Raw genomic sequence first — 27,027 nt, 5'->3', positions numbered from 1 at the left:
TGTGAGACAAAGCCACACTCGGGTCCTGCTCCTGCCTTGTGTGTGCCTTGGCCCATCTCCTGCCCACGTAGATATCTCTCGTGGTTTCACACAGGCCAAGTAAAGCCTGATCCAACACTGTCCATCTCAGGCCACAGGGACACTACTGACAGGCAATGGGGCTGGGCACCTGCAGCGCTACCCTGGCCATAGCTGTTGCAGCACCCGCTCTGCCTTGCCATGGCAGAAGCTGCTTTGTGTTCCCTTTGTTTTCCCCATTTTCCAGTTCATCTCTGCAGTGCGAAGCCAGAACCACAACAGGCAAGGATGGCAAGCACCCTATGCCTTGGTGCGGTGGAGTTCCAGAGGGGTGCTGGATAGCTCCAGTCACCACTGCCACCACCCCTGTGCAGAGGTGGCAGCACAGAAACCAGCCCCACAGTCCCAATGACAGGCTCCAATACCCACCTCTGCTGGCCCCTTCCATTGCTTTCCATCTCCCTGGTGTGTAAATCACACCCGCTTACAGCGGCCACTGAAGTCCTTGCCCAGCTAAACCTGTACAGTTTGCCTCTCCAACTCCCCCGGTGCTGGCTCCTGGTGCAGGGCAGCCACCCCTTTAGCCCAGGCAGCACTGGCTTTGGGTCCCGGTGAACCCAAGAGGGAATTAGGTGAGCTCCAGTACTGACATGAGCAGGAAGGCCCTGACACTGTTCTCCCTGCTGCACACAGTCTGCTTGTGCTTGGAAGATGGGAGCAAACCTCCTCAGGGGAGAAATACTGCAGAAACCACCCAACTGACTGAACCTTGCGAATATAATTATATGAAGAGCTTGAAATGACAAGCTCACTTTTGATGGTTTTGTTCTCTGTGACAAGGCTGAAGTTATCTCCTCTGCCGAAAAGCAGAAAAACAGAATTGTAATGGAAATTAATTTACATTCAAATAGCTCATTTCATCCGACTGGATCCTAAAGAGCCCTGAAACTGTGCTACTGGAACACACAAAGAAGACCATGTGGGGCTCATTCATCCCACCAAAGTGTGGGCAGTCAGTGGCAGGATGCTGAAGTTTGCAGGGAGTGAGTAATCAAATTGGGCAGTTGTTATCAACTGAAAAGCCAGCATGTCTTTGGTGTCAGTGTGCAGAAAACAACCAGCTCTCCTTTCATGGTGTGTAAATCACTGCTCCTTGGGAGCGTGGCCTGGGCTCTGCTCTCAGATCTGTCCGGGGTCACTATATGCCACCCTTAAACACCTCTAGTCCTCACTTGTGATCTTAGGCCATGAAGCATGCCCTCACCTATCGCATACCACCTCTTAGAGCAGGCAATGGAGTTCAGAGGCTCAACAGGATCCAATTCAATGTGCTTTCCTGAGGAGCAAATCCTGGCCCTGCACAGCCCTTCCCTGTGCCAGTCCCCTCCAACCAACACCAGCCTAGTTCCAAACAGCTCCAAAGTGAAAAGTAATCAAAACCCACTTGCAAGCTGAACCCACAGTACCTACCAGGAGAAAAACAAACTGGAAGGCATCCAGGACCGGATTCCTCTTCTTCCTGGCACCATCCTAGAAATAAACAGTTGCTCTCAGGGAGGCTGTTTTGTGCTACAGGAGTCGTGTATGTACAGGAATATCGCTGCCTCTGCACAGCACGGGTTTTAGCTCCTGCACAAATAGCGCAGTGCCGGGGGTGGGAGGCGAGGGCAGAGCTCGTGCAGAGCACGGGGTGCACCAGCTCCCACCAGGGCCCTGCACCAGGGGCAGCCGGGGCTCTCCTGCCTCTCACAGCTCCCCTGCAGTGTCCCGGGTGCGTTGTGGAGGGGCAGCCCCTGAACGGCCGCGGCTCCAGGGCTCCACAGATGCCCTGCAACAGAGCTCAGGTCTGGGGCTGCATCCATGTGCATTGGGCGACACCCACGAAACCCAGATCAGGATCAGGCCCTCGGCACCTACTGCAAAGACGTTGAGCCACTGCGGGAGGAGGCCACATGCTTGGGATGGCTCTGCCTTCAGGACACAGCAGAGAGCGGCTCCAGGGCATTCCCTGTGTGGAGTTATGAAAATGAGGGCTGGGAAACCACCGAGTGCAGGTTCAAACCCGTCCAAGGCCATTCCCGCTCCCGTGCCAGCTGCCTCCTCAGCCCCACGGGTCTGTCTGCACCGCTGGAGTCAGCAGGGTGCTACTGAGGGTGGGGAGCCCAGTCCAGCATTGGGTTGGGCAGCAAGGCATGAACGGGGATGCCTGGAACAGGCAGCACTCCTGCAGCTTGCTCCTGCTGCCCTCCTTTTGGCATGCAGTAAATCAGAAGGAAGCACTCCTGGACATCAACAGCTATTCCAAAGATTAATTTGCCACTCGTCCCATGTGATCATCAAGGTAGTCATGGACATGAGAGAAGTCAGAGCATCTGGGAAGCAGGAGGATCCCATCTGATGTCATCAGCTGTACCTGGCTGAAGCTGTTTGAGATGAGCCTTGCTCAGAAATGGGTGATGGACTGAATGAACCCCAGGTGCAGGGACACTGACGGCCTCATGCTCAGCCCAGGGTGTCGCAGGCAGCAGCTCGGTCTGGGCACACAGGCAGTGTCACCATGGGGCTGTGCTGCTCCTCGGGGTGGTGTCAAATGGAGGCCCCTGGGATGAGCGCGAGGGGCTCACAGCCTCCATCAGAGATAGTTCCACTCCTCTGCACCCACCGGCTTTGCTTTCCTCCTTCCTTGACAGCTCCTCATGTCTGTCCCAGGTGCCCCCTCCCCAGTCAGCCTCACACACGTCTTTCTCTTCTCTTTTCTTTCAAATACCAGCGCTATGAGTGTGTGGTCTTACATTAATCTGCTGCCAATAATGAGGAAGTTATAACTAGCTCATTTAGGATAATTATAGTGTGCGTTTCTCCCAGCTATGAGGGATGCTTTGAATCGCTTCCTCACACACATGTACGTATTTTTAATTTGCTTTGTTTTGTACAGAGGGAGACTCAGATGTCTTGGATGGCTGCCCCTGCACAGCTGATGCCAGACACCAAAAATAGCAAAGCATCAAATCCTGCTCCCTTATGGGCCTCAAAGCACTAGGAATGGGGGCAAGGCATTGAGGGGCATCTGCCACAGCCAGCATTACTACTGCAGCTGCAGTACTGCATGGCAAGACTGGGAAAAAAAAGCCTTCTCCATTCACCCTGATGTTCCATCTCTGTATTGCTGCCTCTCTGCTACTGGGCAGCAAATACCCTACGTTGATTTTCAACAAGTTGAAAATCTGGTTGAGTTTTTCACAGAGTTTCCCGTAGCGTTTTCCCAATGGAACATAATGACAGGCACTGGCCCCGCAGCTCAGGAGCAAGCCAGGATCTGCAATATTTGGCTCAACACTTTGCTGCCACAACACCCCACTACACCAAATGCTGCTTTTGGATTAACAAAAAACAACTGGCGATGCTAACGGGAGGAAACTCCATCAAAACAAACCCGGTCCCTCCTCACCCCGCGTGCGGGAGAGCCGCTCCCTCTGCCTGCAGGGAGCTACCTCCAGGCACACCTTGTCCTTATCGCAGGGCTTAATTAGCACCACAGTTTCTGCCATTGCAATTAACCCACTTTACATAAAGCCAAGCAGATGCCTTGCAGAGGATCCTGCCCATCCATGAGTGGACAGAAACCAGCCCAGCCTGAGAAAGAATTCAGGCTCAAGCTGTGCCCGCGGCTGCCCGCGCTTTAGCACCAGTGATAAGGCACGAGCTCAGGTGCCCATGAGGTGCCTGCTCAGCCCAGGCGTTGCTGCTGGTACTCTGATGCTTTCCTGTGCCTTTCCCGCACGCTGTGCACACGTTACGCAGTGGTGACCCTGATGCATGTCTTTTGGAAGGCTCCATCTGGAAGGTGCATTTTGTGCAGGGCCTGTGAAGCAGGAAAGCGCCCAGTGCAGTGCAAACCACACAGGTTGCTCCATGTGGGCAGATAAAGGCTTGGCTTACATCGTAAATAAAGCTGGGAATTTAATGGGATATTTTGGGCTCAGTATCTGAACATAGAAACAAAATCAATAAAAAAAGGCAACAGACCTTGGAAAAAACTTACTTGGGCCACGAAAAATCACCTGAATTGCATGGTTAGTAGGGTTATGAAGATCTTTAAAATGTCCAAACGAATTTTAGGTGGTTCCAAACCAAAGTGCTTTGCATTGCTGTGGCTTTTAAAAATTCTCCCTCTCTTGGTTTAAATTATCCTGAGTTTTGCTGTTAACAGAGTATTAAAATATCAGAGACCCAAGTACAGGGAGATGCTGAACCCATCCCTGCAGTACTGGAGCTCTGGTATGGAGGGAGCGGTGGAGGTCAAGGCCCACCAACAGTACATGACGGACCACACCAGTGTTAGTTACCTGAAGAGTGTTCAAACTTACCAGCAAGCCCCAAAAGATCCACATTCTGCAGGTTTTTTGGATGCTAAAGAAGCGTGTAACATTAATATGAACTGTTCTTCACTGAGATCCAAAGTTTTGCACAAATTTCAGTGAGCGAATCCAAGTGCTCTATAAAGTGGGGGATGAACTGATATCAATGGTCACTGCAAGCTCCAGGAAACAGCAATGGGAAAGAAAACCAGGCTCAGAGGGAAACCTGAAAACAGAAGTGGCTGAGATTTGAAAGGGCATGGAAGAGGGAGGAAAGGGTTAGAAAAGAGGTGAAGGAGTGAAGACTGTGACCAAGGTCAGAGGAAGACACACAGGGATGAGTTCTGGCCAGTCCTAATGTCACAAACTCCCCTATCCTACCTGGGTTTCCACTCTCTATTCCAGTCTGCCCTCCTGTCTCATCTGTTTTCTTGCTGAAGAAAGACTATTCCAGACTCTCAGCACCCCCGTGGCTTGCTCACCTTTCCCAGCCAGTAACAGGAATGCATTTCATTTCAGAGTTTCTCTTATTTTTAATACATTTCCATAACTCGTTCTTGGTGCCTTTTATGTTCTGCCTGATTCTGCTGTGCAGCCGTTCTCTCACCATCCCATCTGTTTGTGCTTCTTCTTCACAAGCCCTGTGTTTGCTGTTTGCACGAGTCCGGTTTGTTTTCTGGTGGCTCCTGAGGCAATCAAAGCTCTCCTGTGCTCCTTGTCCTTGTTTAACACCAGGGACTCTGTCACTGTCTTTCCAAAGGAGAACCAGTGCTCCTGTAATCCCCTGTTCCCACAGTCTGTTTTTCCTCTGGGAAGGTACATACGTACAGGCAAGCACCGGCAGTGGGAGTTCAGAGACTCACAGGATGGGTTGTGGTGGAAGGAACCTTAAAGCTTATCCAGCTCCATTCCTTTTTTTTCCAGCAATGTACTTTCAGTGTCATGAAGCCAAATGTTTGCTATGAGCAGAAACAGGCAAAGGGAGTTAATTAGAACTAAGCATTAAACTAATTGCTTCCTGTTTCAAAAGCTTTGAAGTAAACACAGTACATCCAATTTATACAATTTTTTCTCTTCTTGGTTCCTTCTCTGTACCAAGCATCAGTGTTTGGCAGTGTTGGGAAATATTTCCTTCCCAAAACCTAAATTTCCATGGAAAATTCAGTCTTCTCCACACGTCAGGAAAACAAAGGCCACGTTTCTCTCTTCCCTCTTCCTGACCTCCCAGAAGTGGCTGATGGGGGGTGAACTCTGCAGGAATCCTGCCTCAGCCCTGGCCACTGACACAGGTGGATTTGGGCAGAAAAAGGCAGGAAAAGCCAGAGTGTGTCACTGGTACAACGGCACCATTCCCACGGGGCTGGCGGGCTGTTGGTGGTGATGGCTGGGAAAACAGCAGGGTCCTACTCATAAGCCCCCAGCACTTGGCAGCACATACAAAACTCCATGTTTTGCCCACGGGAAGACTGGTTTGAGGCTTTAACTGTTTCTTAATATTCTAAAACAAGTTCAGCCTGCTTTTCATCTTGATACAAATTTAGCATAAGTATTTTGCAGCTTGTCTTCATTAGAAAAAGACATCAAGAAAGGATGTGGGTAGTTAATCCCAAGAAATGCATGCTTAAGACTCAGACCTCTACATTTTCCCCAGTAATTAGGGATGTTTTTGGGAAGTCCTGTCTGTATTCAGCATCGGATGAGCTCAAGGGCTGTTTCCCGCCCCGCAGGTCCCGCGAGCCAAGGCGCTGTACACGTACCGAGGCCACAACCCTGGAGAGCTGCGGTTCAACAAGGGGGACATCATCGTGCTGCTCCGGCAGCTGGACGAGAACTGGTACCTGGGGGAGGTGAACGGCATCAGCGGCGTGTTCCCAGCCAGCTCCGTGCAGGTGATCAAACACCTGCCCCTGCCCGTGCCCCTCAGCAGAGCGCTCGGCAGCTTCGACACCAGGGGCAGGGACAGGACTGAAAACAAGGAGAGCCTGACCCTGCACAAGGTAACAGCAGCACCCAGGGCTGGGGCCTTGCGTAAGCTGTCGGGTGTCCTACCCACCCCGCCTCCATAGGAGCTCCCTGTTGGATATCAGGAAGGTTCACAGGCTCCCTCAGACCCTACTGCAGCAGTTAACCCCCCAGGGGCACAGGACCAGGGACGCAGGTTCCCACCACAAGCAATGGCTGCCCCCCTTTCCCACACTGCTGTCAGTGATGTGGAGCAGCTGATGGTGGCATTCCCCTGACAGGACTAAAACACTCCAAGCACTCCTCTAAAACACACCTACTGACATAGGTGAAACTGCCTCTGTGTCTGGGAATACATCGTTTACGCAGCACATGTACCCAGCCTCCTGTGACACACATTTACAGAGCGATACCTGAGCTTGCACTGTGTTCCCTTTTGTTCCCCAAAGGCTACAGAGCTGTTTACTCTGTTAAAGGACACGCTCTGAGTAACTGCACCTCCCAAAGCCAGCTGTCCCTGCAGTGCCAGATGAGGCAAGGCACAGCAGGACAGAAAGCGCTGCCCAAAGGCATCAGCGTTCTCGCAGAGAAGTGACCTCTTTCTCCATCACACTGCTGCCATGTGCTCCTCGCTCTCATGGATGGGAAGAGGAGGCAGGAGAGGAAGGCTATGGGCTGGGTGTCCCAGGGTGTCAGGGCTGGATGTGGAGTGGCTATAGCAGGAGCTGGGAGCCAGCTGTGGTTGCTGACTAAGGGGAGGAAAGAAGTCAAAAGCATCAGTTAGGAGCAGTGTCACACTCACCAGCAGCTCTGTGAAATGTGGGTGCTCAGCCTCCTGGTGAGGAGCACAGATCCGAGGCAGGCAGCAGCACTCCCTGCCATGAGGATTCATTGACTGGCAGGAGGCACCTTCCTCAGTTTTCTGCCACCTGCACTGGTTTGGGTTTCACTCCATTTGCCTTTGTTGCTCAGCTCACTCCTGGCTTTCGCATTTGGAGGTGTCGAGGTCCCTGCTCCCACAGCAAAGTTCACACATGGGGAGTTAACACACATTGAAAGCACACAGATGCTTCTGCAGAGAAGCAGGAGCATCCTCTGGTCCCCCAGCTCTGTGACAGCCATCGGCTATTACCATCTGAAATGACACAGGCTGGGGCAGTTACCAGTTCCACAGTATCCTCAAGGCAGTGCCAGTGCCAGATCCTCCTCTATTCAGAAGCACAAATGAAAGCAAAGAGTCCCTTACCTTACTGCAGCAGTAATACACAATCTCCACGAGTTCAGATTGAGACACTGTGCACGTGTCCTGCACAGGGGTGAGTGGTTTGGAGCCTTCTCTGAGCCCTCAGCCTTGGAGTCAAGAAAACTGGAGCAGAAAACTGCCCATTAGTTCAAAAGGGAGAAAACCATAAATTCTCTTCCCCTCCCCAGGCAAGATCCTTCACAAGATGAAATGAAAACATCTTAAAACTCAACAAGATTTAACTCTTCTGGGGCGCTCAGAAATGTCTTTCCAAAGAGATGTATCTGTCAGTCAATACAAACCAGCTGCTTTCCTCTGGAATATTCCAGATACTTGCACCCCAGCACTGCCAGGTTATTTCAGCTGCTGAAACAGAGTCCTGAGCTGCTCAGCATGGCAGCAATTGCCCCAGTGCTTACACTGGGGTTTTCTCTCAGTTTATAGCTAAAATGCCATTTCATAGAATCATAGAATAGTTAGGGCTGGAAGGGACCTTAAGATCATCTAGTTCCAGCCCCTCTGCCATGAACAGGGATGCCTCACACTAGACACATTTGCATCATTAGTTCTGTGTGTGACAATTACAGAGGCATTTCCACGCGATGGAAAACCTCCAGCGAGTCAAAGGCTTTTCATGTCCTCAGACCCGTGTCCATGGTCCCGATCCAGCCACGCTCACACCTTTAAATTAAAACCAAGCTTGAGCGTTGTGCTGAGTAAGGCCAGAGGAGCTGGCAGGTCAGGGCGCATCTGCACAGGCTCCAAGCAAACCGCTCTGGTGGAAGGTATCCCTGCCCATGACAGGGGTTCGAACTGGGTGAGCTTTAAGGTCCCTTCTAACCCAAACCACCCTGTGATGCTGTGAAAGCCGCACTGGGCAGAGGATGTGGCTCACTGTTTGATGCTGCTGCTCTCTGGAAAGGCAGAACAAGCCCCTCACTGCTGTGCTGGTGTCAGGCTCTGCTGGTCCCAATGCCCCAGCACCAGCTCAGCGCAGCACAGGCGGCATTCCTGGCACTAATTGTATTCCTGCCGTTTGGCGTGAGATACAGGGTGTAAGTGGCACCAACAAGAATTCCTAGAAATAAAATTAATACTTGTAATGATCATAATTACAGCAAGCCCTTCTCGGTGCTGTTTTATAAAAGAACATGAGTAAAAGATCTTATTTGAAGCTTTAATATATTTTGTAAAATGTCTTTTCATTTACTGAAATAATTTTAGCTTCAGTAATTACTCATTTAAGCCTGGTGTTAACAGAAGTAAGTTTGTTAGGGTAAAGGCACCAAGGAATTAGAAATTAATTATGGAGAAGGCAAGGGCAGGTCTGTTTGGGGATATGCAAGGCTTGTCTTGGCTTTGACACTTGGGTGTCATCTGGCTTGACATTTGGCTGGACATTTATTGCATCTCCTGGTGATTAGAGACGGCAGAAAAGTTTCCTGTTCAGGCTAAAGTTTAACTGCATATAGAGCTGACAGCATCACCATCTCACATGTGTACACATGCACACACTCAGGTTTAAAGCTTGCTTTAAGGAGTGAGGAGAAGGGAAATGCAACAACAAGCCCTGCTTTAAAACACAACCACTTGAAACCTCCTGCACCTTCGCTGCTGAGAGCCAGCGCTGCTGGTCCTGGGCGCGTTGCCCCACACGAGTGGGTGAGAATCTCCGTGTTTTGCAATTCGTTGGTGTCAGCAGTAAATCAGGATTAATTCCTCTGGCAGCCATCATGGTACAAACACTGTCACCACATGCCCTCTTCTATTAATACTGCCTCATCAGCAGTTTCCAACAAGTGCTGTTTGAACACTGCCCATATGCAAACTCTTCCCTCATTAAGCCCAATCCTCAACAAGCCAGGCTTTTTCAACAGCAGTAGGATCAAGCCACCAATATTCAGGCCTACAGAGATGTCATTGGGTGGATCTAATGCTGCTGGGAAAGCCATTGGCGCTCATCGGCTGCTGGGCTCCACATCCTGCTGCCAGGCACAGGGAAGATGTGCCCAAACGTCCCTTCTAATTTCGAGTTCCATGTATGGTAGCACTGCTGGAGAGTAGCCAACTCTCCTTGCACCCCAGCAAGCCAAAGGCTGTCTGCAGTGTGCCAGGAGAGCACCCGGCCTCGTAACGTGGTGTCTAAGCAACAACTTTGTCAAACAGTTTTAATTTGCTGTCAGCTTTCCAGCAGTGATTTTGCATCTGGGCTTTGTTACTGAAGACAATGAGGGAAAAGGCTAAGGCACGTGTTGGTAAAGAGCACCTGTAACATCATCTGAAATCTGCTGCCACATAGGAAAAGGGAGGAAAATGGGAAAACTGAGAATCTGAGCTGTGCCAGGTGTGACTTCTGAAACATGCCATCATCTCTCCCTTTGTCTCTTCCAGCCAAACACCACTGCAAGGCAGCTCCTGCAGACCAGCAAAAGCCACTGGTCCCCCCAGTTTAAGTGCACGTCCCTGCGAACGGTGTCTCCCAAAGCCAAGGGTGCAGATTCTCCAGTGTTCCCCAAGGCGCCCGACTCCCGGCGGAAGAGCCTGCGGCAGTTCTCCATCACCACTGCCCTCAACACCCTCAACCGCATGGTCCACTCACCCGAGCGGCAGGCACTGGAGATCAGCTCCCCCGTGCTCATCAGCTCCAGCAACCCCACTGTGGCCACTCAGAGCAGCGAGAAAGCGGAGCTTCCCTACAGCACCCCCATCCAGGTAAGGAATCAGCAGCAGGAGTCCAAAGTGCAAATCCTGGGTAGAAACATGATGCTCAGCTGATGACTGGAAAAGCTAAAGCACAAATGCTCAGACAAAGCACCATGCTGCCAGTGCCAGTAAGAGCTGTCATCCACATCAGGCTGCTGGGATATTTTCCTCTCCTTTTGAGTTGGAAAGGTCTGTGAGAGCTGAGGGGAATTCACCAAAAGAGAAATGAAGTTATCAGAGTAACTGAATGTGGATAAAGCGCATCCTCCATTCCGATTTCTGCGCTCCTGAAGTGAGCCCCAGGGGCAAGGGGGAGAGAGCAGAGAGTTTCTCTTGTCAAATACAATAGCTCTCAATTCAGAAAGTGCTGCCAGCCTGCTGGGGAGCAGCCGGGAGCTGTGCCCTGAGCCAGGCCTCTGCCTGCAGCTGCACAGCACCTGAGGAATAGCTTCTGCCAGGGGAGGACAATTACCAGAGCCCTTCCCAGGCTCCAGTTTGAACCTGGGACCGTGCTCAGAGAAGCCAGGTTTGAGTCAGAGATAATAAATGTAAACTGACCTTTACCTTAGCAAGCAAGAGTCTCAATTCCTTCTTCACACTCTGACTAAAGTTCTCAATAGGGAATCTTCATACATCATCTGAAATGGGAGGGAAAAAGGGTTTGTTTAGATTTATATGACATCTTTCATATTCAAGGTTGCTCTAACATTTTGTAAAGCAATAAGCCAGCCCCTGGCAGTTCAGTGTCTGTGCAATAAAACCCAGCAGGCGTTTTGTACTTAGCAATAGCCTGCAAAGAGCCTTGGATGTTAGATCCTGTTTTATGTGAGAGGAAATGAAGCCATACAATAGAACCATAATTCAATTGAAATGGTATCATGTCTCACAAACCCAATATAATTTTACCAGAAATGTCTCAGTGTGAACTATTGTCAACAGCAGAAGCAATAGAGGGAACGCGTTAACACTTTGCCTTCGAAGGGCTGGAATCTCCTTTCATCTGAACAAGTTTTGCTCCTGGAGGGTCGCAGCAGGATCCGTGTTGTTCACAGGGCCACGCAGGGTGCAGCTTCCCCTTCTTCCACCTCTGGGTTTGGGTTGTGATGACTGACTACAGAGTTGAGCTGATGCCTTCCCAAGCCCCGCTGAGCACTACCAGGCTGGACTGCATTGGCCACATCCTGCTGAGGTCACTCATCCCTTTTCCTAGTATAAATCAGATGGAAAAGCTGCAGGGATGAATCTGTTGATAAGGCAGCTGCGTGATCAGAACAAAGATGCAGGATTGATGAGTAGTGGGAGAGACAGGAACTGATGCTGATCCCAAGGGCTGGTTTACCCGGCTCAGCAGCTTCAGAGGAAGTTCAGCTTCAGTAGCAAGTGCTGGGATTCTGGAAAAACAGCAGCACATCTCCAGAAGTGTGGTTGTTCCATGCAGTTAACTGTACATACACCACATCACCTGGAGGGAAAAGGTCTGTGTTTCCTGTAGTTTAAAATACTCCAGGTAAGACAGAAGACTGGAAGTAAAGAACAGTTGTGTGCCTGCTGCCAGCCCTGAAAATTCAGCCCAGAGTACAAGTATCAAGCTGTTATTAGAAACAGTAAAGAAGAGAGTGGGTTGAAATGCATCCTTCATTGATGTGTTTCCATGTGATTCCCTGGTAATTTAAAAACAAATCCATACATTTTGAGTGGATGTTCATTGCTTTCCTTGGGGTGGGAGTCAAAAGAGAGGGAATTTTCCAGTACCTTGTAGTTATTACGAGACTTGCCCTAAACTATGAGACTACAGATGTTTGAGGGAGACCAAGGAAAACTTTTGTATCCCCCAAAGCACAGTGAAGTGTCCTTTAGTGTAACCCTTCGCTGCTCATAGAAGGGGGCTGATAAACCTGGCACCTGCATCCAGTGCATTTGGCTTTTCTAGGTAATAAATAAGCTGACCTTGCAGGACGCAGCTGTCAGGAGCACCAAGAGCACTGACAGCCCTGTGGTGGAATGCAGATCTCCCTCCCCATGAGGCATCTCACAAACCTCCCGACAGGGAACTGTTGGTGTCAGCAGAGTACAGAGGAGCCGAGCTGGAAATCCCCTTGGTGACAACCTAGACACGGAGATGGAGCAAGACAGAGAGTTTAGGAGAGGCAGGAAATAAACTCCTTTTAAGGGACTGCAAGGTACTCACAAGAGATAGGCACAAGTGAATGCTGAATTCAGTCACACATACCTGGAAAATCATTCAGTCTTTTTCCTCTCTGTTGGAAATCCAAACCCAGCTTTGATGCAGGCTCTGGACAGATCGCTGCTTCCATGTAGAGGGGTAATAGAGAGATGGAAAACATAAAGCTTTCCACACAGAAGTGAACATTTCTCCACAGTTCCATCAGGAAAAACAGCAATAGGTCGTTATTTTGCTCCAGTGCAAGGAAAAAACCCTCCAAATCCCCAAATTTCAAAGGTTTTGATTATGAAGATTATTAAAACAGAACTGTCATTTCCAATCAGCTTCATTTATGTGAGAACCTGCTCTGCCCCTGCCTGGGCTAGAAAACAAGGGCCACAGAGCTGGTTTGAAGCTGAGCTGCTGCTCCAGGTCTGGAGACAGACTTACAGCTGCTGGGGTTTAATTAACGTAATTCACTGGAGAGCAGCAGAGTGGGTGAGTCACTTACGCTCTGCCCCAGTCCTTGCTAAGCCAGCGCTCCAGCTCTGTGTTACAGACGTGACCACTAGAAATGAGATTGGAAATGAATGAGAGATTAAAGCCCTAACAGCCTCCTCATGAAAGGTGCTGTGGTCTTTGCTGGGGAGCAGGCCTGCCAGCCACATCCCAGCCCAGCGACTTTCCTGGCCATTCTGCCTTGCTGGGAACTTAGCTTTCACATCCCAGCAGCAGCCACAGTGCAACAGAGGCTGATGCCTCCCAGCATTCCAACGGGGTTGGGTGGCTGGCTCACAGCAGCTCACCCTGGGGTCCTTTTTATGCTTTACAAGAGACAGATCAGCCCTGGAGAGGCTCCAAAGCAGAGTAAGGCGATACAGACCCACAGGGCATTACAGTCACGGCTCCAGCTTCCCGCGGGGAGGGACCACCTCTGGATGTGTCTTTGTTCCCACTAACCCTCCGCCTCACTGCTGGGCATCCAGTGGCCAGCCAGGACAGGTCAAAAAGTTCAGCTTGATCTGTTTTCCCTTGCCAATTGAAAGGCAGCTGGGCTTTGATGGGAATGGGAAGGGTCACTGCCTTCACAGGGAAGCTCCCAGTTTTCATTGAAAGACCTTGCACCCTGACTGCTACGTGTGTTTGCAACCAGCAAGGGAAATACTTCGTTTCAAGCACCACCATCACACAGCTCCCAGCAGGATCCAGCCAGCGTCTCCCTTTGCTGAAACACATATAACCCCCCACACTGTGAGTCTCCTGGCCAAGGGGGAAGATACCAGCACATGGTCCAGATGTGGCCCCAACAGGGGGAAAGCACAGAGGAGACACTTAAACCTCCATGGGTCGAGGTGATCACCTTTGACAGCAAAAACAGAGCTGAGGTTCCTCCCCAGAGCATGAACCCCTACAGGAGGGTAGAGAGAGCATCACTGTGACCGGTACCTCCCTGCGGATGCAGGGTGATGGTGGGAAAGGGTCACCCCAAACCAAACAAACCCAAGCAAGGAGCCTCTGTCTGTGCTCTCACGCTGCTGCTCTTCCTGGCACAGCCAAAGCTCGTGTACACATGGGGCTATGGAGCAACTCGGGGCGCCACAGACGTAGTAAAGAGCTTTAATAACAGTTATTAAAGATCACTGGGCAAGGACTGTATTATTTGGGGTTTAGACAATGCCAGTACTCCCAGCTAGAGCTACATAAATAACAAGTGAAACAGCAGCGATTATAGCAGTCCTCACCTGGCAGACAGGACACTCTTCTCCTAGTCAGCAAAGTCTGGGCTTGAAAGGCTGTTTTCCCAAACTCCCTTTCCTTCCTGGAACAGGCACCAGGATTTTGTTGAATGCTCCAAACTCTTCTTTCTCCTCAAACAGCTTTGGTAGTTGATGGCTTTTCTGAAGGGTGGATAAAGCCCCTCAAACGCCTTTAGCTGCTCTCCCAATGGCTAAAGTCAGTTCATATTCAGATTAACATTTTGTTTTCTTTGCTTTCCTTCTCCCTGTAGGTCAGCGCATCCTACTACCCTACACCAGGATCGCTGGGGCACTCAGCAGCCATCGTCACTCTTCCACACCTGCAGCACCACATATCAACTTACATGTATGTACAGAAACCCATACACCTTGGGGGGGTGTCATGTAATTTTCTGTCCCTTCACCTCAAGCTTATCCAGCCCCAGGCTCTTGGGAACTGGGAAGTAAAGGCAGCTCAGGGCACAGCTCCTGTGCACTTGGATCCAATGCAGATCCATATAGAAATGTGCTTGACTGGTCTAGGCAGGGGCTCCCAGAGACTTAGTATCAAGGTTGAATTGTTCTATTCCCAGCCAGTGAACTGTCCTTGCACCTCATTACCTCACCTCAGTATTTATAGATATATATAGTCCTGCCTATTAGTCAAGAGTATATTTTAGATCTTTTAAATATAAAGAAACCAGTTACTGCTGAAGTGCCTCCAGATATTTCTTTTGAAGCCGGTCACTGGTGTTTTGAATGATCCAATCTTTTAAAACTTTCCCAGAGTTGAAATCTGCAGCTGATGTATTGCAGTGATTTGTTTTCTCCTAGATAAGATTCATCAGCCTGGCACTGTAGTGAGCTGCCTAATGACAACAGCACAGCAACACGCTGCCTACATGGCAATTAGCACCTCCGCAGTATCGAGCCCGACCTCTGGAAGCACAAGTACATGAGTGATAGCTGCAATCTGTGCTACGCTCATGATGTTTGCTATGTCCATGCATTAGCACAGGGCACCCAAGACTATCACACACCCCTGGTCCTGAGCTCAGGCAAACTCCTCCTTCAAATAATTTGCAGAGTGAGGATCCTGTTGGAGTGTCCAACCAGCAGCACAGCTCCTTCTCCAGCCCTGCAACAGAAAACCAAGAATCTGCACCTCCTGCCCCCCAAGATGACTCCTGTATGAAGTGATAAACCTGCACAATCAGAACTCCCTTAGCTGAACCTCACCTGCCCTCTGCAAGTGAAATCAGCTTCCAGAGACAGGTGGTTCAAGGCAAACTTTCACATGGGTGTTCTGAACACCACCCAGAGACAAACCTTTCAAAAGTTATGGGGCAGCCCTTGCCTATCCAGACCCTAGCCCATGGTTTCTATTTTCTAGATGATATCTGGTAATGGCTGTATTGGTCTGTAACTCATTAACGTTTGGGAGCAGATCACATTCCCTTTGAAAACAAAAAACAACCCTACAGTGCAATGGAATGTATTGCACTGGAGACAACTTAAAGTTCCTTAAAGAACAATATTGGGAGAGTTCTGAAAAGTACGTTATTTTCTTGTGCTCGTGGTTTGCTGTAGAGTGCAAAGCTTCATCCCCTGCTCTAGCCCCAGAATCACAACAGAGAGCTCCAGAGAGGATCTCAAATGAATTTCCATCCCAGTGTCCTTGCTAGCCCAGAGAGGAGCCATGTGTCTCCTCCTTGCCCACTTTGTCTTCAAAGCCCTGGTGGCAGCAGCTGAAGCCCCAGCATTAGTCTATTCTGCTCCCAGAAGGAGGAGGAGGAAAAGGAGGAAGATGGGGTTAACACACAGGTTGCTGCATGAGCAGTGCTCCTCCTGCACCTCACACCTCTAGACGATGCTCAAGGCAAGCAGAGGCAAGGCCTCTGGCTCATCACCTGCTTCAAAGGCAGAATGTATTCTCGATGCTGTCACTGGACACAGCATCCATCCTACCTGCACTCTTTCATGCTGCTTTGCCTTAGGATAGGTACACATGAGCCCTTGATCAGTATTTGCACTGTGTGAGGTGGAGAGCAGCAGCTCTCCCCTCCCTAACACTTGTTGCCCATGGCTGGCTTGGCTGACCCTTGGGACACAAAGCGCTGACAGGCTCTGCTTTGTTCTCCATTCCTGTTGGCTCTTCTCATATTCACATTCCCTTTGGCCTGAAGTCCGAGGCAATTTCTTCCTTGTGAGTTCTCTCCACAACGACAGCAGCACCCAGGCAGCTGATGGGGTCTGGCTGCAGAGGCTTCCATAGCACAGCTAAACCCAAAGCCTTGGGATGTGCTTCAGCATTCTCCTCCCTCACCCTATCTCCTCAGGTGTGTGGCTCTCCATTCCTATGCGGCTCATGGGCCGGACGAGCTGGAGCTGCAGAAGGGAGAAGGGGTCCGTGTCTTTGGGAAGGACCATGATGGATGGCTGCGGGGCATGTCCCTGGTCACCGGGAGAGCAGGTGTCTTCCCCAGCAACTACGTCGCTCCCCTCTTCAGGTCTGGCTTTTCGTACATGATACATGTGGAGGGGAGTGGGTGACATGCAGGATTTGGGGTTTTGTTGTTCCCCCACAGAAACCCCTGCAGGGGATTCCTACAGCACTAATAGGAGCCAGGACTCCTCTCTGGGCAGGATGACTCCCGGCAGCTCTCATCCCTTTAGTTTCTCCGTGTCCCAACTCAGCTGCACCAGGTGGGAATCGCATCTCCCTCCAGCAGCCAGGGCCATGGCAGGGAGAGGGGGTCCAGCAGCGTTTCCTTAGGGGTCACACAGTTGGGATGGGTGAACAGCACAACATCAGCCTTCATCCACTTGTCTGTAACCTGGGATGTCAAGAGAGGCAGCAGCAGCCTCTCCCATCACTGTGCAGTTCAGTCCAGAAGCTCTAGCAGAGGTGACACACCAGCACTGATGAGTTAGTGTGGGAGCCAGGATGGACAGCAGCGTGTCTGTGCTCAGACTCGCCTTTATTCCTTCTGGTTCATTCCAGTCTTTCTTTTTTCCTGCCAGGAGGGAAACCACATGTTGAAGGCTCTTTTAGAGTCAAAATACTGTGTTCAGAACTGGCATTTAAGGACTGGACGCCACTGATCTCACCAAACAAGCATGCATTATGAACAGCAATAATTAAAATACACTGTTCAGGAGAAGGGGAAAAACTTGCCTGTTCCCCCAGTTCACCTGAGACATGCTCAGGCCAGCCAGAGAAGCAAGGAACAGTCCGTTCAGAGCAGAGGTCCCAGTGCTGCTCTAAACCCAGCTCTGCCCCCTGCACCCTCCCCATGCTCAGGAACATCAGGGATCAATCTCCACCTCCCCAGCTCATTTTTTCACCATCAAGCTTCCAATAACACCACAGCCCCACCTCACCCAGAACAGCACCAACAAATAATGGAGAGCAGAGCCTCATCACCCTAAATAGCCTCATAAAGTATCCCGACCACAGCACCGGGTTTGGAGCTGCTATTCTACCCTTCTTAGGAAATGTCTTCATAATAGATTGATGCCTTAGTTATTTGATGAATCACTGCTTAGTTATCAAACCATAAATCATTCTTCCACCCCCAAAAAGGTGAAAAATCATCAGAGGAATGTTTGCTCCTTCCCTGAGGAGCTCACAGGAGGATTTCACTGCGGCCCACTCACTTTCTCAAAGAATCCGGAGCAGTGTTTGGCCTTGTGCTGATGGGGAGGGCTGCAGGGTTTGGGCGGTTTAGTGGCTTCAGGTGAAAACATGAAGGTGATTTCCCTAGGGAAAGCAGAAGGAATTGCTGCCCCTGCACCAAGGCTGCCTCTGACAGCACTGCTGATGCTGCTGCCCAGTGCATAGAGAGATGGAAATGGAGTAGGGGTAAGGGCAGGGGGTTTGGGCAAAGCACAATGGGAGGGCTGGTGTCTGGAGGCCCCTTTGGAATACCATGGGGTTTGTGTAATGAATCCAAACCCTGCAAGGGAATGATTTGTTGTAAGTTAGGCACAGAAAGATGAAAGCCCTCATTCTACTGGAACCAGAAACCTGGTCGGCAGTGTTCCCCAGCAGAGCCCCAGCCGGGGGCAATGCAGGCACATCAGAACCCCGGCATCCCTGCTGGGCAAACCCCCAAGCGCCGCTCTTGCTCATTGCCTGCTCCTTCTCGCACAGGAAACCGAACCTCTCCGACTCGAAGATGCCTTCGCTCTACGCCACGTGGACGCTGTCGACCTCCTCCCTGTCCTCGCAGGGCAGCGCCCCCGAGCACGGCCCCCGCCAGAGCCGGCCGCTGAAGCCGGCGCTGCTGCCCGTGCCCGTGCCCTCCCCCGGCCGGAGCGCGGCTGCCCCGGGACCGGCACCGCTGCGGCGCGGCCGCGGCAGCGCCAGGAAGAGTAAGCGGCGGGAGGGGGGGTCTGGAGGAAGGAGCCCGTGTCCGGTCCTTACCTGCTCCTCGCAGCGCTGCCCACAGCGGGTCCTCAGCTCGGGAGCAGAGCAGGAAAGTCCAAGCACATCGTGCTGGGGCTCTGCAGCCTGTGTTCAGGGTTAACGCACCTCAGTGTGTGCACAGAGAGCGTCTGCAGGCCAGAAGGCAAAGCAAGCTCTCAGAAACCAGACAGCCCCTATCCAGGAGAAATTGTGGCATAAGTCGTTGTGCCAGTACAGACGAATTGAGGGATCTGGGTTGCTGGCCTTGCCAGAGCCCAGCGGTGGCTGCATCCCTAGGAGAGTCTGTGGATGCAGATAGTGCTGCCGCACATGGTGTTACTGCATGCTCTGGGCACGTGGTGATCCCTGGGAGCTACAACCCCACAGCATCTCCATGGAGGGGGCTGTCGGTGCAGGGCTATAACCACTGCTCACTTCTGCCTCCGTGCTTTGTCTGTGCCATGCTCGGTCCTACTGACTCCATTGCAACTGGTTCTTGCTCCGCAGATGGATCCCTGCAGAGGCCGGGGCAGGCAGGGACTCCCGTCCACGTTGCCGGCTCCCTCCGGCGTCCTCTCACTACGGTGCTGCGGCCTCAGCAGATTCAGCTCTACCCGCACCTCAGCCCAGCACCGCACAGCATCCCCACTGAGGCAGGAGCAAGGACAAACTTCTCCCATGATGCGACCCCGGTGCTCGTGGTCAGAGGAGGGGAGAGCAGAACCCCCTCTGTGTGCAGCTCCCTGGTCCTGGATGCCAAAGACCCCCCGGCAAAGAGCGAGGCAGCCCCAAAGCCCCCCGCTTCGGCCCCACCATCCATCCTGGTGAAGCCCGAATCCTCCCGCAACAGCGCTGAGAAGGTAGGGCCAATGAGCACTTCAGCTTTGGGGCCCCCAGCCTGGCAGATGCTCAGTGCCAGCCCAGATCCTGCCAGGGCTGCACATTCCCAACATGTTTTCTACTGATAGAAACCACTGGGATTGGTACCTGAGTTAAGAAATGGGGTATTTGTGTTGCTGACGCTGCTGGTCAGGTTAAACCCTTTAGAAAGGCAAGATGCTGCAGAGCCTCTGCATGTAAACTCACATTCAGTCATGATTAAATCTTGAGGCTATTCTGAGGTCTTAAATCAGGCAGGAATCCCACCAAGGTCCCTGACAGTTTGGGAGTGAATGAGCAAATGCCAAAGACCTGGGTGCTAGACCTCACATCAAGCTGGTCTCTATAGAGCTCCCCTCATCTTCCCCACATTGCTTTGGCTGAGCCATTTGAAAGGGAAAGCTCTATCCCCTCTGGCAGCCAGAGGGCAATTTCATAAAGGTAAAAGTCATTCTGCAACCTGCCCTCGCGGCAGCTTTCCCTTCCTGCAGCACCCAAAGGGCAAACTGCTCCTCAAGGCCCTGAAAGCCCAACCAAGCCCCCAGGAGAGCATCACCAGATGGAGACAGCCCCAGGGAAGGAGCCCCCCTGCTCCCCAGGGTGGATCACAGCGAGGGGGGTGCGTGGCTGCTTTTCCCACCATGACTCGTGTCCCCTCTCATTGCAGCAAGTGAAGACGGTGAGGTTCCAGAACCACAGCCCACCGCCACCCAAGCGGCACAGCCTGCAGCCGTCCCCGAGCCTGTCCCGCGCCAGGACGGAGCTGCTGCCCGAGCCGGTGGTGCTGGAGGCCGGGCTGGCAGGCCCCGAGCTGGCTGTGCTCTACTCACCCAGGCCCAGCACCAGCCCTCTGCCACAGCGCCGGGCGCTGCACCCCAAGGCGCTGTCGCTGGACCTCTCGGGACAGCTCACATTCCCCATCAGGAAGAGCTACAGCGTGTCCACCAACTGAGGGTGACCCTGCTCTGCCTCCCTCACGTTCCTGAGCGAGGGGCGAGCAGCCGGGACCCGCAGCATCCTGCTGCCGCCGCAGGTATCCCTGTGTCCCCAGCACCTCCCACCACCAGCACCCTCAGCACCCGCCGGTGTGGGACTGCAGAGAACTGGGGTTGCTCCCGAGGGAGTAGGATGGGAAAGGACAACGTCTGTCCCCACATGGGAGAGCCCTGTCCTGGCCCTGCCAAGGCTGGTTTGTGGCATCCACAAGACTGATGTTCTCTGGCACCCTGTGAGGCTACCAACAGCAGCAGAGGAGAAGAGGGAGGGGGAAGAGCACGTGTGGGAATCGGGAATAGTTAAGCTTGTTTTGATCTCCTCCCTGCTGCAGGGAAGCCCACAGAGATCAAAACACTGGTTCATTACCCTCCTGCTTCTGCTGGGTAAAGAAACCATAAATCACAATCAGTCAGCTCCTGGCTAATGGCTTGTGGTGCCTTTGGAGGGGGAGTCACGCAGATTATTATTTTTCTGTTGGATGGTTGCTTTTCTGTTTGATTTTAGTCCAGGACTTCCAACCAGAATACAGTTCCAAAGGTGATTTGCAGAGGAAAGGGACAATGAAAGGGACATGCCCTTACACAGGCAAGACTCTGCAGACAGGGATGTTGAATCTTGCTTCTCCTCATTGCCTGGTCTCCTCTAATTACCCATCAGCTACCTCCCAGCAGTCCACAAGCTCCCTCCAACTCCTTCCCATTTCTCTATCGCTTTTGTAAATATCCTAAGGGGAATTCATGGGTTCAAGGCTACATTAAGATGCATGAAACACCGTGTGACAGAGCAGAACCCGGCACTGGCCACGCCACAGCCCAGCCTCTGCCACCGCAGCACCAGTTCCAGTGTTCAGCTGGCCCCAGTTCAAGCCTCCCCATATGAGCCCCAGGGATACAGGGCCTGACTGGGGTCACCCCCAGCAAACCCCACACAGCAGCTCCTGGGGGTCAGACATGGCTTCGTTGCCTGTTTCCAGACCAACAATTCCCACCCTTGCTGCGACCACCAACGGCTCCATCCCCAAACCTGCGGTTGTGCTTCATCCCAACCTGATGAAAACCACATCTGCGGTGGACAGCACACAATTAACTCCACTGGTCAACAGGAATGCTCCAAGCCACTGGCACAGCCCTGGAACTGTCTTCTGTTTTCTTCTGGCACTGAGAAAAGGGAACACACAAAACCATTTCCTGGTCTACAGCCCTTTTTCTGCCTGTGGAGCAGGACGCTGGTATCTGCTGGCAGGGATTTTCAGTGGTACAGAAGCCACCAGAGGCACAGATGAGCTCTTACCTTGTGCTCCTGACAAACTGAGAATGTGCAGCTTGCCTAGGTACAAAAGGTGGTGCCAGCTGCAAACCAGTGAACACAGCTCTCAGCAAAGCCACCTCAGGGACAGCTGAGCATCTCGGAGAAGACACCAGTTCTTTGCTGAAGACACTTCTCATCTCTTTAAAACTAACCCAGAGGACCTCATCAGCTGCCTCTGTAACCAAGATCATCCACTTCCCCCAAGCACATTCAGAAATAAAGAGTATGTCCAGGCCCAGCTCAGGGGGTAATTTCGGGTGATGGTTTGAAGCGGGCAGAGTGGCTGCCTGCCCACACCTGCTCCAGATGTGATCACTGCCTGTGTGCTAACAAGAGGATAAACACATCCATGGCCCTCGAGAGCCAGAAATGAGGTGAGCAGCCAGGGACTGGCACCTACCAGAAAGCTCCTCATGTTGATATCTGTTAACCCTGCCCTGCAGGACCCTACTGCCTGTCCCATCAGGAGCTCAGGAGAAGATTCCTCAAGACCAGGGAGCAACCAGGGAATGTGAGCTCTGGGGAGAGCTCAGTGCAGTCTGCACACAGGGAGTGGCTGAACACAAGGGGCAGGAAGGAACCGATGCTCCATCACTCACCTGGGTCAGAGGGATGTGACTGAAAGAAGTCACCTTAGGAAGGTACCCACCAGTGCGGCAGGGTTTCCCATGGGAAGCAGGCATGCAGGGCCAGGCAGGGAGGAAGGATTTGAAGTTCAGCTTGGGGCTGCACCAGGAGTCTCAGAGAGCAGCAGAGGTGGCTGCAGCTCCTTTTCTCACACCTTGGTCCTGCCAAAGCCCAAATACAAGGAGAAACAGCAGCTTCTCCAGCTCCATTTACCAGACTCAGTAAGCATCAGGGGACACCAGGAGCACCAGAAAAAGTTAAAGGTGCTCAGCATGCCTTAAGGCTTAAGCCTTAGAGTCCTTCTGCACATCCCTCTGGGTTCCAACAGCCAGATTCTGCTCACGATGGGTCAGAACATTGCTTTCATGGAACAAAGCCACTCTCTATCCTCTCATAGCAAGATCAACAGCAATAATGCTTCACAGTGCCCATGCAGAACCTCTCAGTCCACCACACGATACTGGAGTCTTAAGGCAAATGCACCACAAAGCATCACAAATCTCTCCTGCACTTGACCCCTGACCCACTGCTATGACAAGGGACAGTGCTGGGCTGATGGGGACAGGGAAAGCTCCAGCAGTCGTGCACATACACAGTCATAGGCAATGGCAGGGAAAGGGAGCACTGAGAGTGAAACCAGTGCTTTGGTAAAAGAGCAGGCAGCTATTTTGGGACAGATGTCTCAGTTCCTTGCACAGGATATTTCAGTGCTTTGATGCTATGGTGATAAGTGCCCTAAATATATTCAAAATATGTAGGGAGAGAGAACTGAAAACAGGGCATATTTTAAAGCAACAGCTCTAATAAGCATCTGGTTCCCATAGTCATACCTGCCCACGGGTTTCATACTGCAGCCCCCTGAGCAAAACTGCCAAGTCCTCCTCACCTCCTCCCCTGGCAACACTTAGGAGGAAGCATCTGGACCCTGTTACTTCACGAGGAGCATCCCAAGGAAGAGAGAACTCAGACCTTCTGCTTCCAAAAGCCCAGGCTAAAGCAGGATCTCTTGGAACTACCCCGGAGCTTCGGCATGGAGCAAGGCAGCTGCCGTTGTCCTCATGGAGAAACCAACATCAGCTGGGTCTGTCAGGTGCAGTTCTCCAAGTGCACCAGACTAAATCCCTCTGCTCTGGAACAGTCAGCTCCAAGTACCTTGACTCTGCAAGCAGCATCAGCCAACCAGCTCCCTGAAGCATGAGCAAATGTTGCATGCTTGGTTCAGCTCTGGGCTGCATCTTCCCTGGGAATCTGCTCCAAACCCCTCATCCTGTTTTCATTTTTGTTAGCTGGGCAGCAGTGGAAAGGGAGGCATCACATGTTGGCAGGAGGGTGGCAGCTTACATGGAGGCGGGCGAGCGCTTCAAGGGTTTCTGTTCTTTTTATATACACATCTATTTAACTTCCCTCCTGCCTTCCCACCCTCCAGACTCTCTTCAGCCCATTTCCCCAGTGAAGAGAAGTTAGACATTGGCATGGGGACCCTGTTTATCATTCCCAGTTGGCCAGGAGGGCTCACAGGAAAGGCCGCCCCATTCCCCTTGGGATGTCTCCCCTCCACACTCTCAGTGGTGGGAAGAGGCTGTTCCAAGCCCTGGCCCTGTGGATCCACCAAGTCTGCAGACTCACGTTGTCCACAGACCATCACCTAGAGTGCAGAGTACAAAGAAACAGCATTAGGAAAGGCAAAACACAACATGAGTGCACTGTGTATGAGACACATCGTCCAGCTGGAGGCACAGGCCAGTGGGGCTCTCCCACCTGGAGCAGCAGGCTCGCCGGCAGCACATGGGAGGAAAACACTGGGAAAGCTCTGGAAAAGCACGTAAAGCAGCACCCGGAACAGAGGGACCAGTAATGAACCTCTACAAGCTCTTGAATGGGGCTTATTTTCAATCTGCTCATTTCTTATGATCAGTAATGGATTGGAGCCTGTACCAGACTATCCATCAGCTCAGCTCCAATTGCCTGCCCAGCCTGGCAGAACCCTTGGAGTGCTTCAGTAACGAAGTACCCCTGCATGTGAGCGGCTGCCGTGCTTCCCATGAATGATGAGCAGAGATAGGAAGGGAACATTGACAGATCCCTCCACATCCCCCCTGCCAGAGCTAGAAGCCGCTCACCCCAGACAGAGAAGGATGAAGAGGAGCTCCCAGCCCAGCCCCTTCAGGATCACAGGGCCCATGGGGATGATGCTCTGTGTTAGAGAAACACCCTTAGGGCTGTTGTGCATCCACACCATGTTCTTAGTTACCAGATGTGTTCATGAACACTTATGTTTTATTTCCTGGCTTCATCCTGGTTAATTTTCCATAAGCCAAAGCAAAACAAGAACTGCTGAAGCACCTAGCACCTCCTCCAGATCCAGCACACCCAAGAAATGAGCTTGAAGAAAAAAATCTGGGAGAATAAAGCATAAAACAACCCCAAGCCTGAAGAGCTGGGCCCACCTCCACCAGCTCTAGGAAAGGGGAATGCAGACAGTGCTGGAGCAGCTCAGGAACGTGGAAGCTCAGGTGTACGCTGATCATTGTTTCAGGAGATTTTCTCACTGCCGAACAGTTACTGCAGGTCATTTGTGCAGCTCCGTGTTTTAAGTGCAATAACAGCTCTGACCACGTTTTTCAGGGGTTTTGCCTTAAGTCTCAGTATCTCCCCCATTTAAAAAGTCACACTTCAAAATACCCATCATCAGCATCAGAACCCAAGCCTGCGCAGGCAAAGCGATGGGGACATACCCATGCAAACCCATGGCTTTGTACATGCTCCAAAGGTGATGCTGGGGAGGGATCAGAGGGTTCTGTGGCCTGCGCAGCTCCGTGCAGTAGTAGGGCTGGTGAGGACTGTCCATGTAATAAAAGCAGAGGAAAGGGCCCATTATACCAAAGTCCCAACTGAAATAAGCCCTGAAGGCAGCAGGGATCAGCAGGCGGTGCTCACCCTGAGACCCTGCAGAGCAGAGCAGGGAATTCTGTTGTCTTCTTTCGGCACTGAGCCCAGAAATCGTTATCAGAAACGTTACAGCCCTGTCACTACAATGAGAAAACAGAAATGACTATTTTCACATGTATATGCTTAGGAACAGTAGGACATATAATCATCTCTTATTTGGTGATGGGTAGGAGGAATCAATAAGATACATACATTTAGTCGCTGGTTCAGAGACACTTGTACAAACTCTGTGATGCTTAACATTTTTTCCATGATGTGAAGTTCATTTTTTAAACGAGGCTTTTTCAATTTCACATGTTCCTGGGGAGAAGAGAGAGTTCATGAACAAAGGATTCCATTTGTTTTGTATTAATCTTCAAGATATTTATTTTGTATTTCTGCACCTGAAAAAACAACCAGTTAAAACCATTTTAAGCTTTCAGGTTTCTTCCTGTCAGTTTCGAGCATCGCTGCTCAGAGCTGGAGCCTGTAGATGAATTAAATGGAGCAAAGGGATCGCAGCCCCTCCTGCAGCAGCAGCGCAGACACTCAGGATGCAGGGGGACCTGGCCCTGGCATTGCTCCTGCTGCAGCCTCCCGCCCCCTGGAAGCTCTGTGTTACCATTAAAACCTTTTGCATGAAAAACCAGGCTCATTTCGTCTCTTTCCTGTTTTGGGTGGCTCCTTCACCAGCCAGCAGCAAACAGTGAGGAAGAGGAGGGTTACCTGGGGCTGGGACAAGGGCTCGGTTCCTGATTCCTATTTCTGACACACCAAACCCCTCATGAACACAGACACACACAAGAACTGGCACTGGGCCCATGCTAGGGGTTGTTCTTCCAGTTTGTAAAGGATTTGCTTGGAGTACACAGAAGCAAACCTTTAGCAAAGGAACAATCCCTGCTGCCATGGGGAAGGGATGGGATCAGCGCCCCCCTGTAGCCTGCTCCCTACAACTCTGCTCTCCCCATGGCTGTGCTGAGAAGGCCCCAGGAGCTGCCCACAAGCTCCCCTGACCCAGGCAGAGGCAACCTCTGCCATTCCTCCTGCCCGCTGATATCCAGCAGCCTGACAGATCCATCAGGGGCTGGGCTGGCAGAGGTTTTCCCCTAGCCACCCCAGCAGTGCTCAGCCTCGATCCTTCCCCTGCTGACCCCAGCACCCAGGGATCTCCCATGAGCACTGAATCACTTTTTTTTCTCTTGACAAGCAAACCTGTGTCGAGAACCATTGAGTATTTGCTTAGTGGGACTGGAGAGAAGCAGCAGGAAAGGGAAGCTCCGGTTGTGTCTGTATAACCACAGATAAAACCTGCCTTTTCACAGGGATAGCAAAGGGAAGGCAGGGAAGGGCACACACCACAGCTCTGAGTATGGCAGTCTTGGGGTCTGGGATGTTCCTTCCTCCCACACCACCACGTATTATTAGAGGAAGTTGAACTGTTGAGCCATATGGAGCATTGAGAGCTGTGAAGCTGCTGAAGAGCAATGGTACAGAACAAAGGATGCTGTTTGGCACCAGGCACCTTCCTGACTCTGCAGACACAAGCCCTGGAGCTGGGTATGATGATTCATAATCCAAAAAAAGGGGAAAGCAGCCTGTGATAGTCCCGAGATTACCAAAACCCATCACAATGCAAGATTTATGACAAGAACACTTCACCTTTCTACTTAAAATAGATTCATGCACAGTTT

The 27,027-nt window shown here is 51.6% G+C and overlaps 1 protein-coding gene across 1 annotated transcript in view; it reads left to right on the top strand.

Moving 5' to 3' along the window:
* Positions 1-25,980, top strand: part of SH3RF2 (SH3 domain containing ring finger 2) — a 32,607-nt gene extending 6,627 nt beyond the window's left edge. Inside the window, exons 3-9 of the mRNA XM_034066588.1 lie at positions 6,104-6,373; positions 9,973-10,293; positions 14,457-14,551; positions 16,524-16,694; positions 18,341-18,561; positions 19,103-19,455; positions 20,142-25,980. Of these exons, the coding sequence (XP_033922479.1) occupies positions 6,104-6,373; positions 9,973-10,293; positions 14,457-14,551; positions 16,524-16,694; positions 18,341-18,561; positions 19,103-19,455; positions 20,142-20,426 (1,716 nt within the window). The 3' untranslated portion in view covers positions 20,427-25,980. The remainder of the gene's footprint in view (positions 1-6,103; positions 6,374-9,972; positions 10,294-14,456; positions 14,552-16,523; positions 16,695-18,340; positions 18,562-19,102; positions 19,456-20,141) is intronic.
* The last annotated feature ends 1,047 nt before the right edge of the window (positions 25,981-27,027 follow it).

This window comes from Melopsittacus undulatus, chromosome 10 (assembly GCF_012275295.1).
Source record: "Melopsittacus undulatus isolate bMelUnd1 chromosome 10, bMelUnd1.mat.Z, whole genome shotgun sequence".
Lineage (NCBI taxonomy): Eukaryota > Metazoa > Chordata > Aves > Psittaciformes > Psittaculidae > Melopsittacus > Melopsittacus undulatus.
Note: the sequence above shows the minus strand (reverse complement) of the source record. Positions and strands in the feature narration are given on the sequence as shown.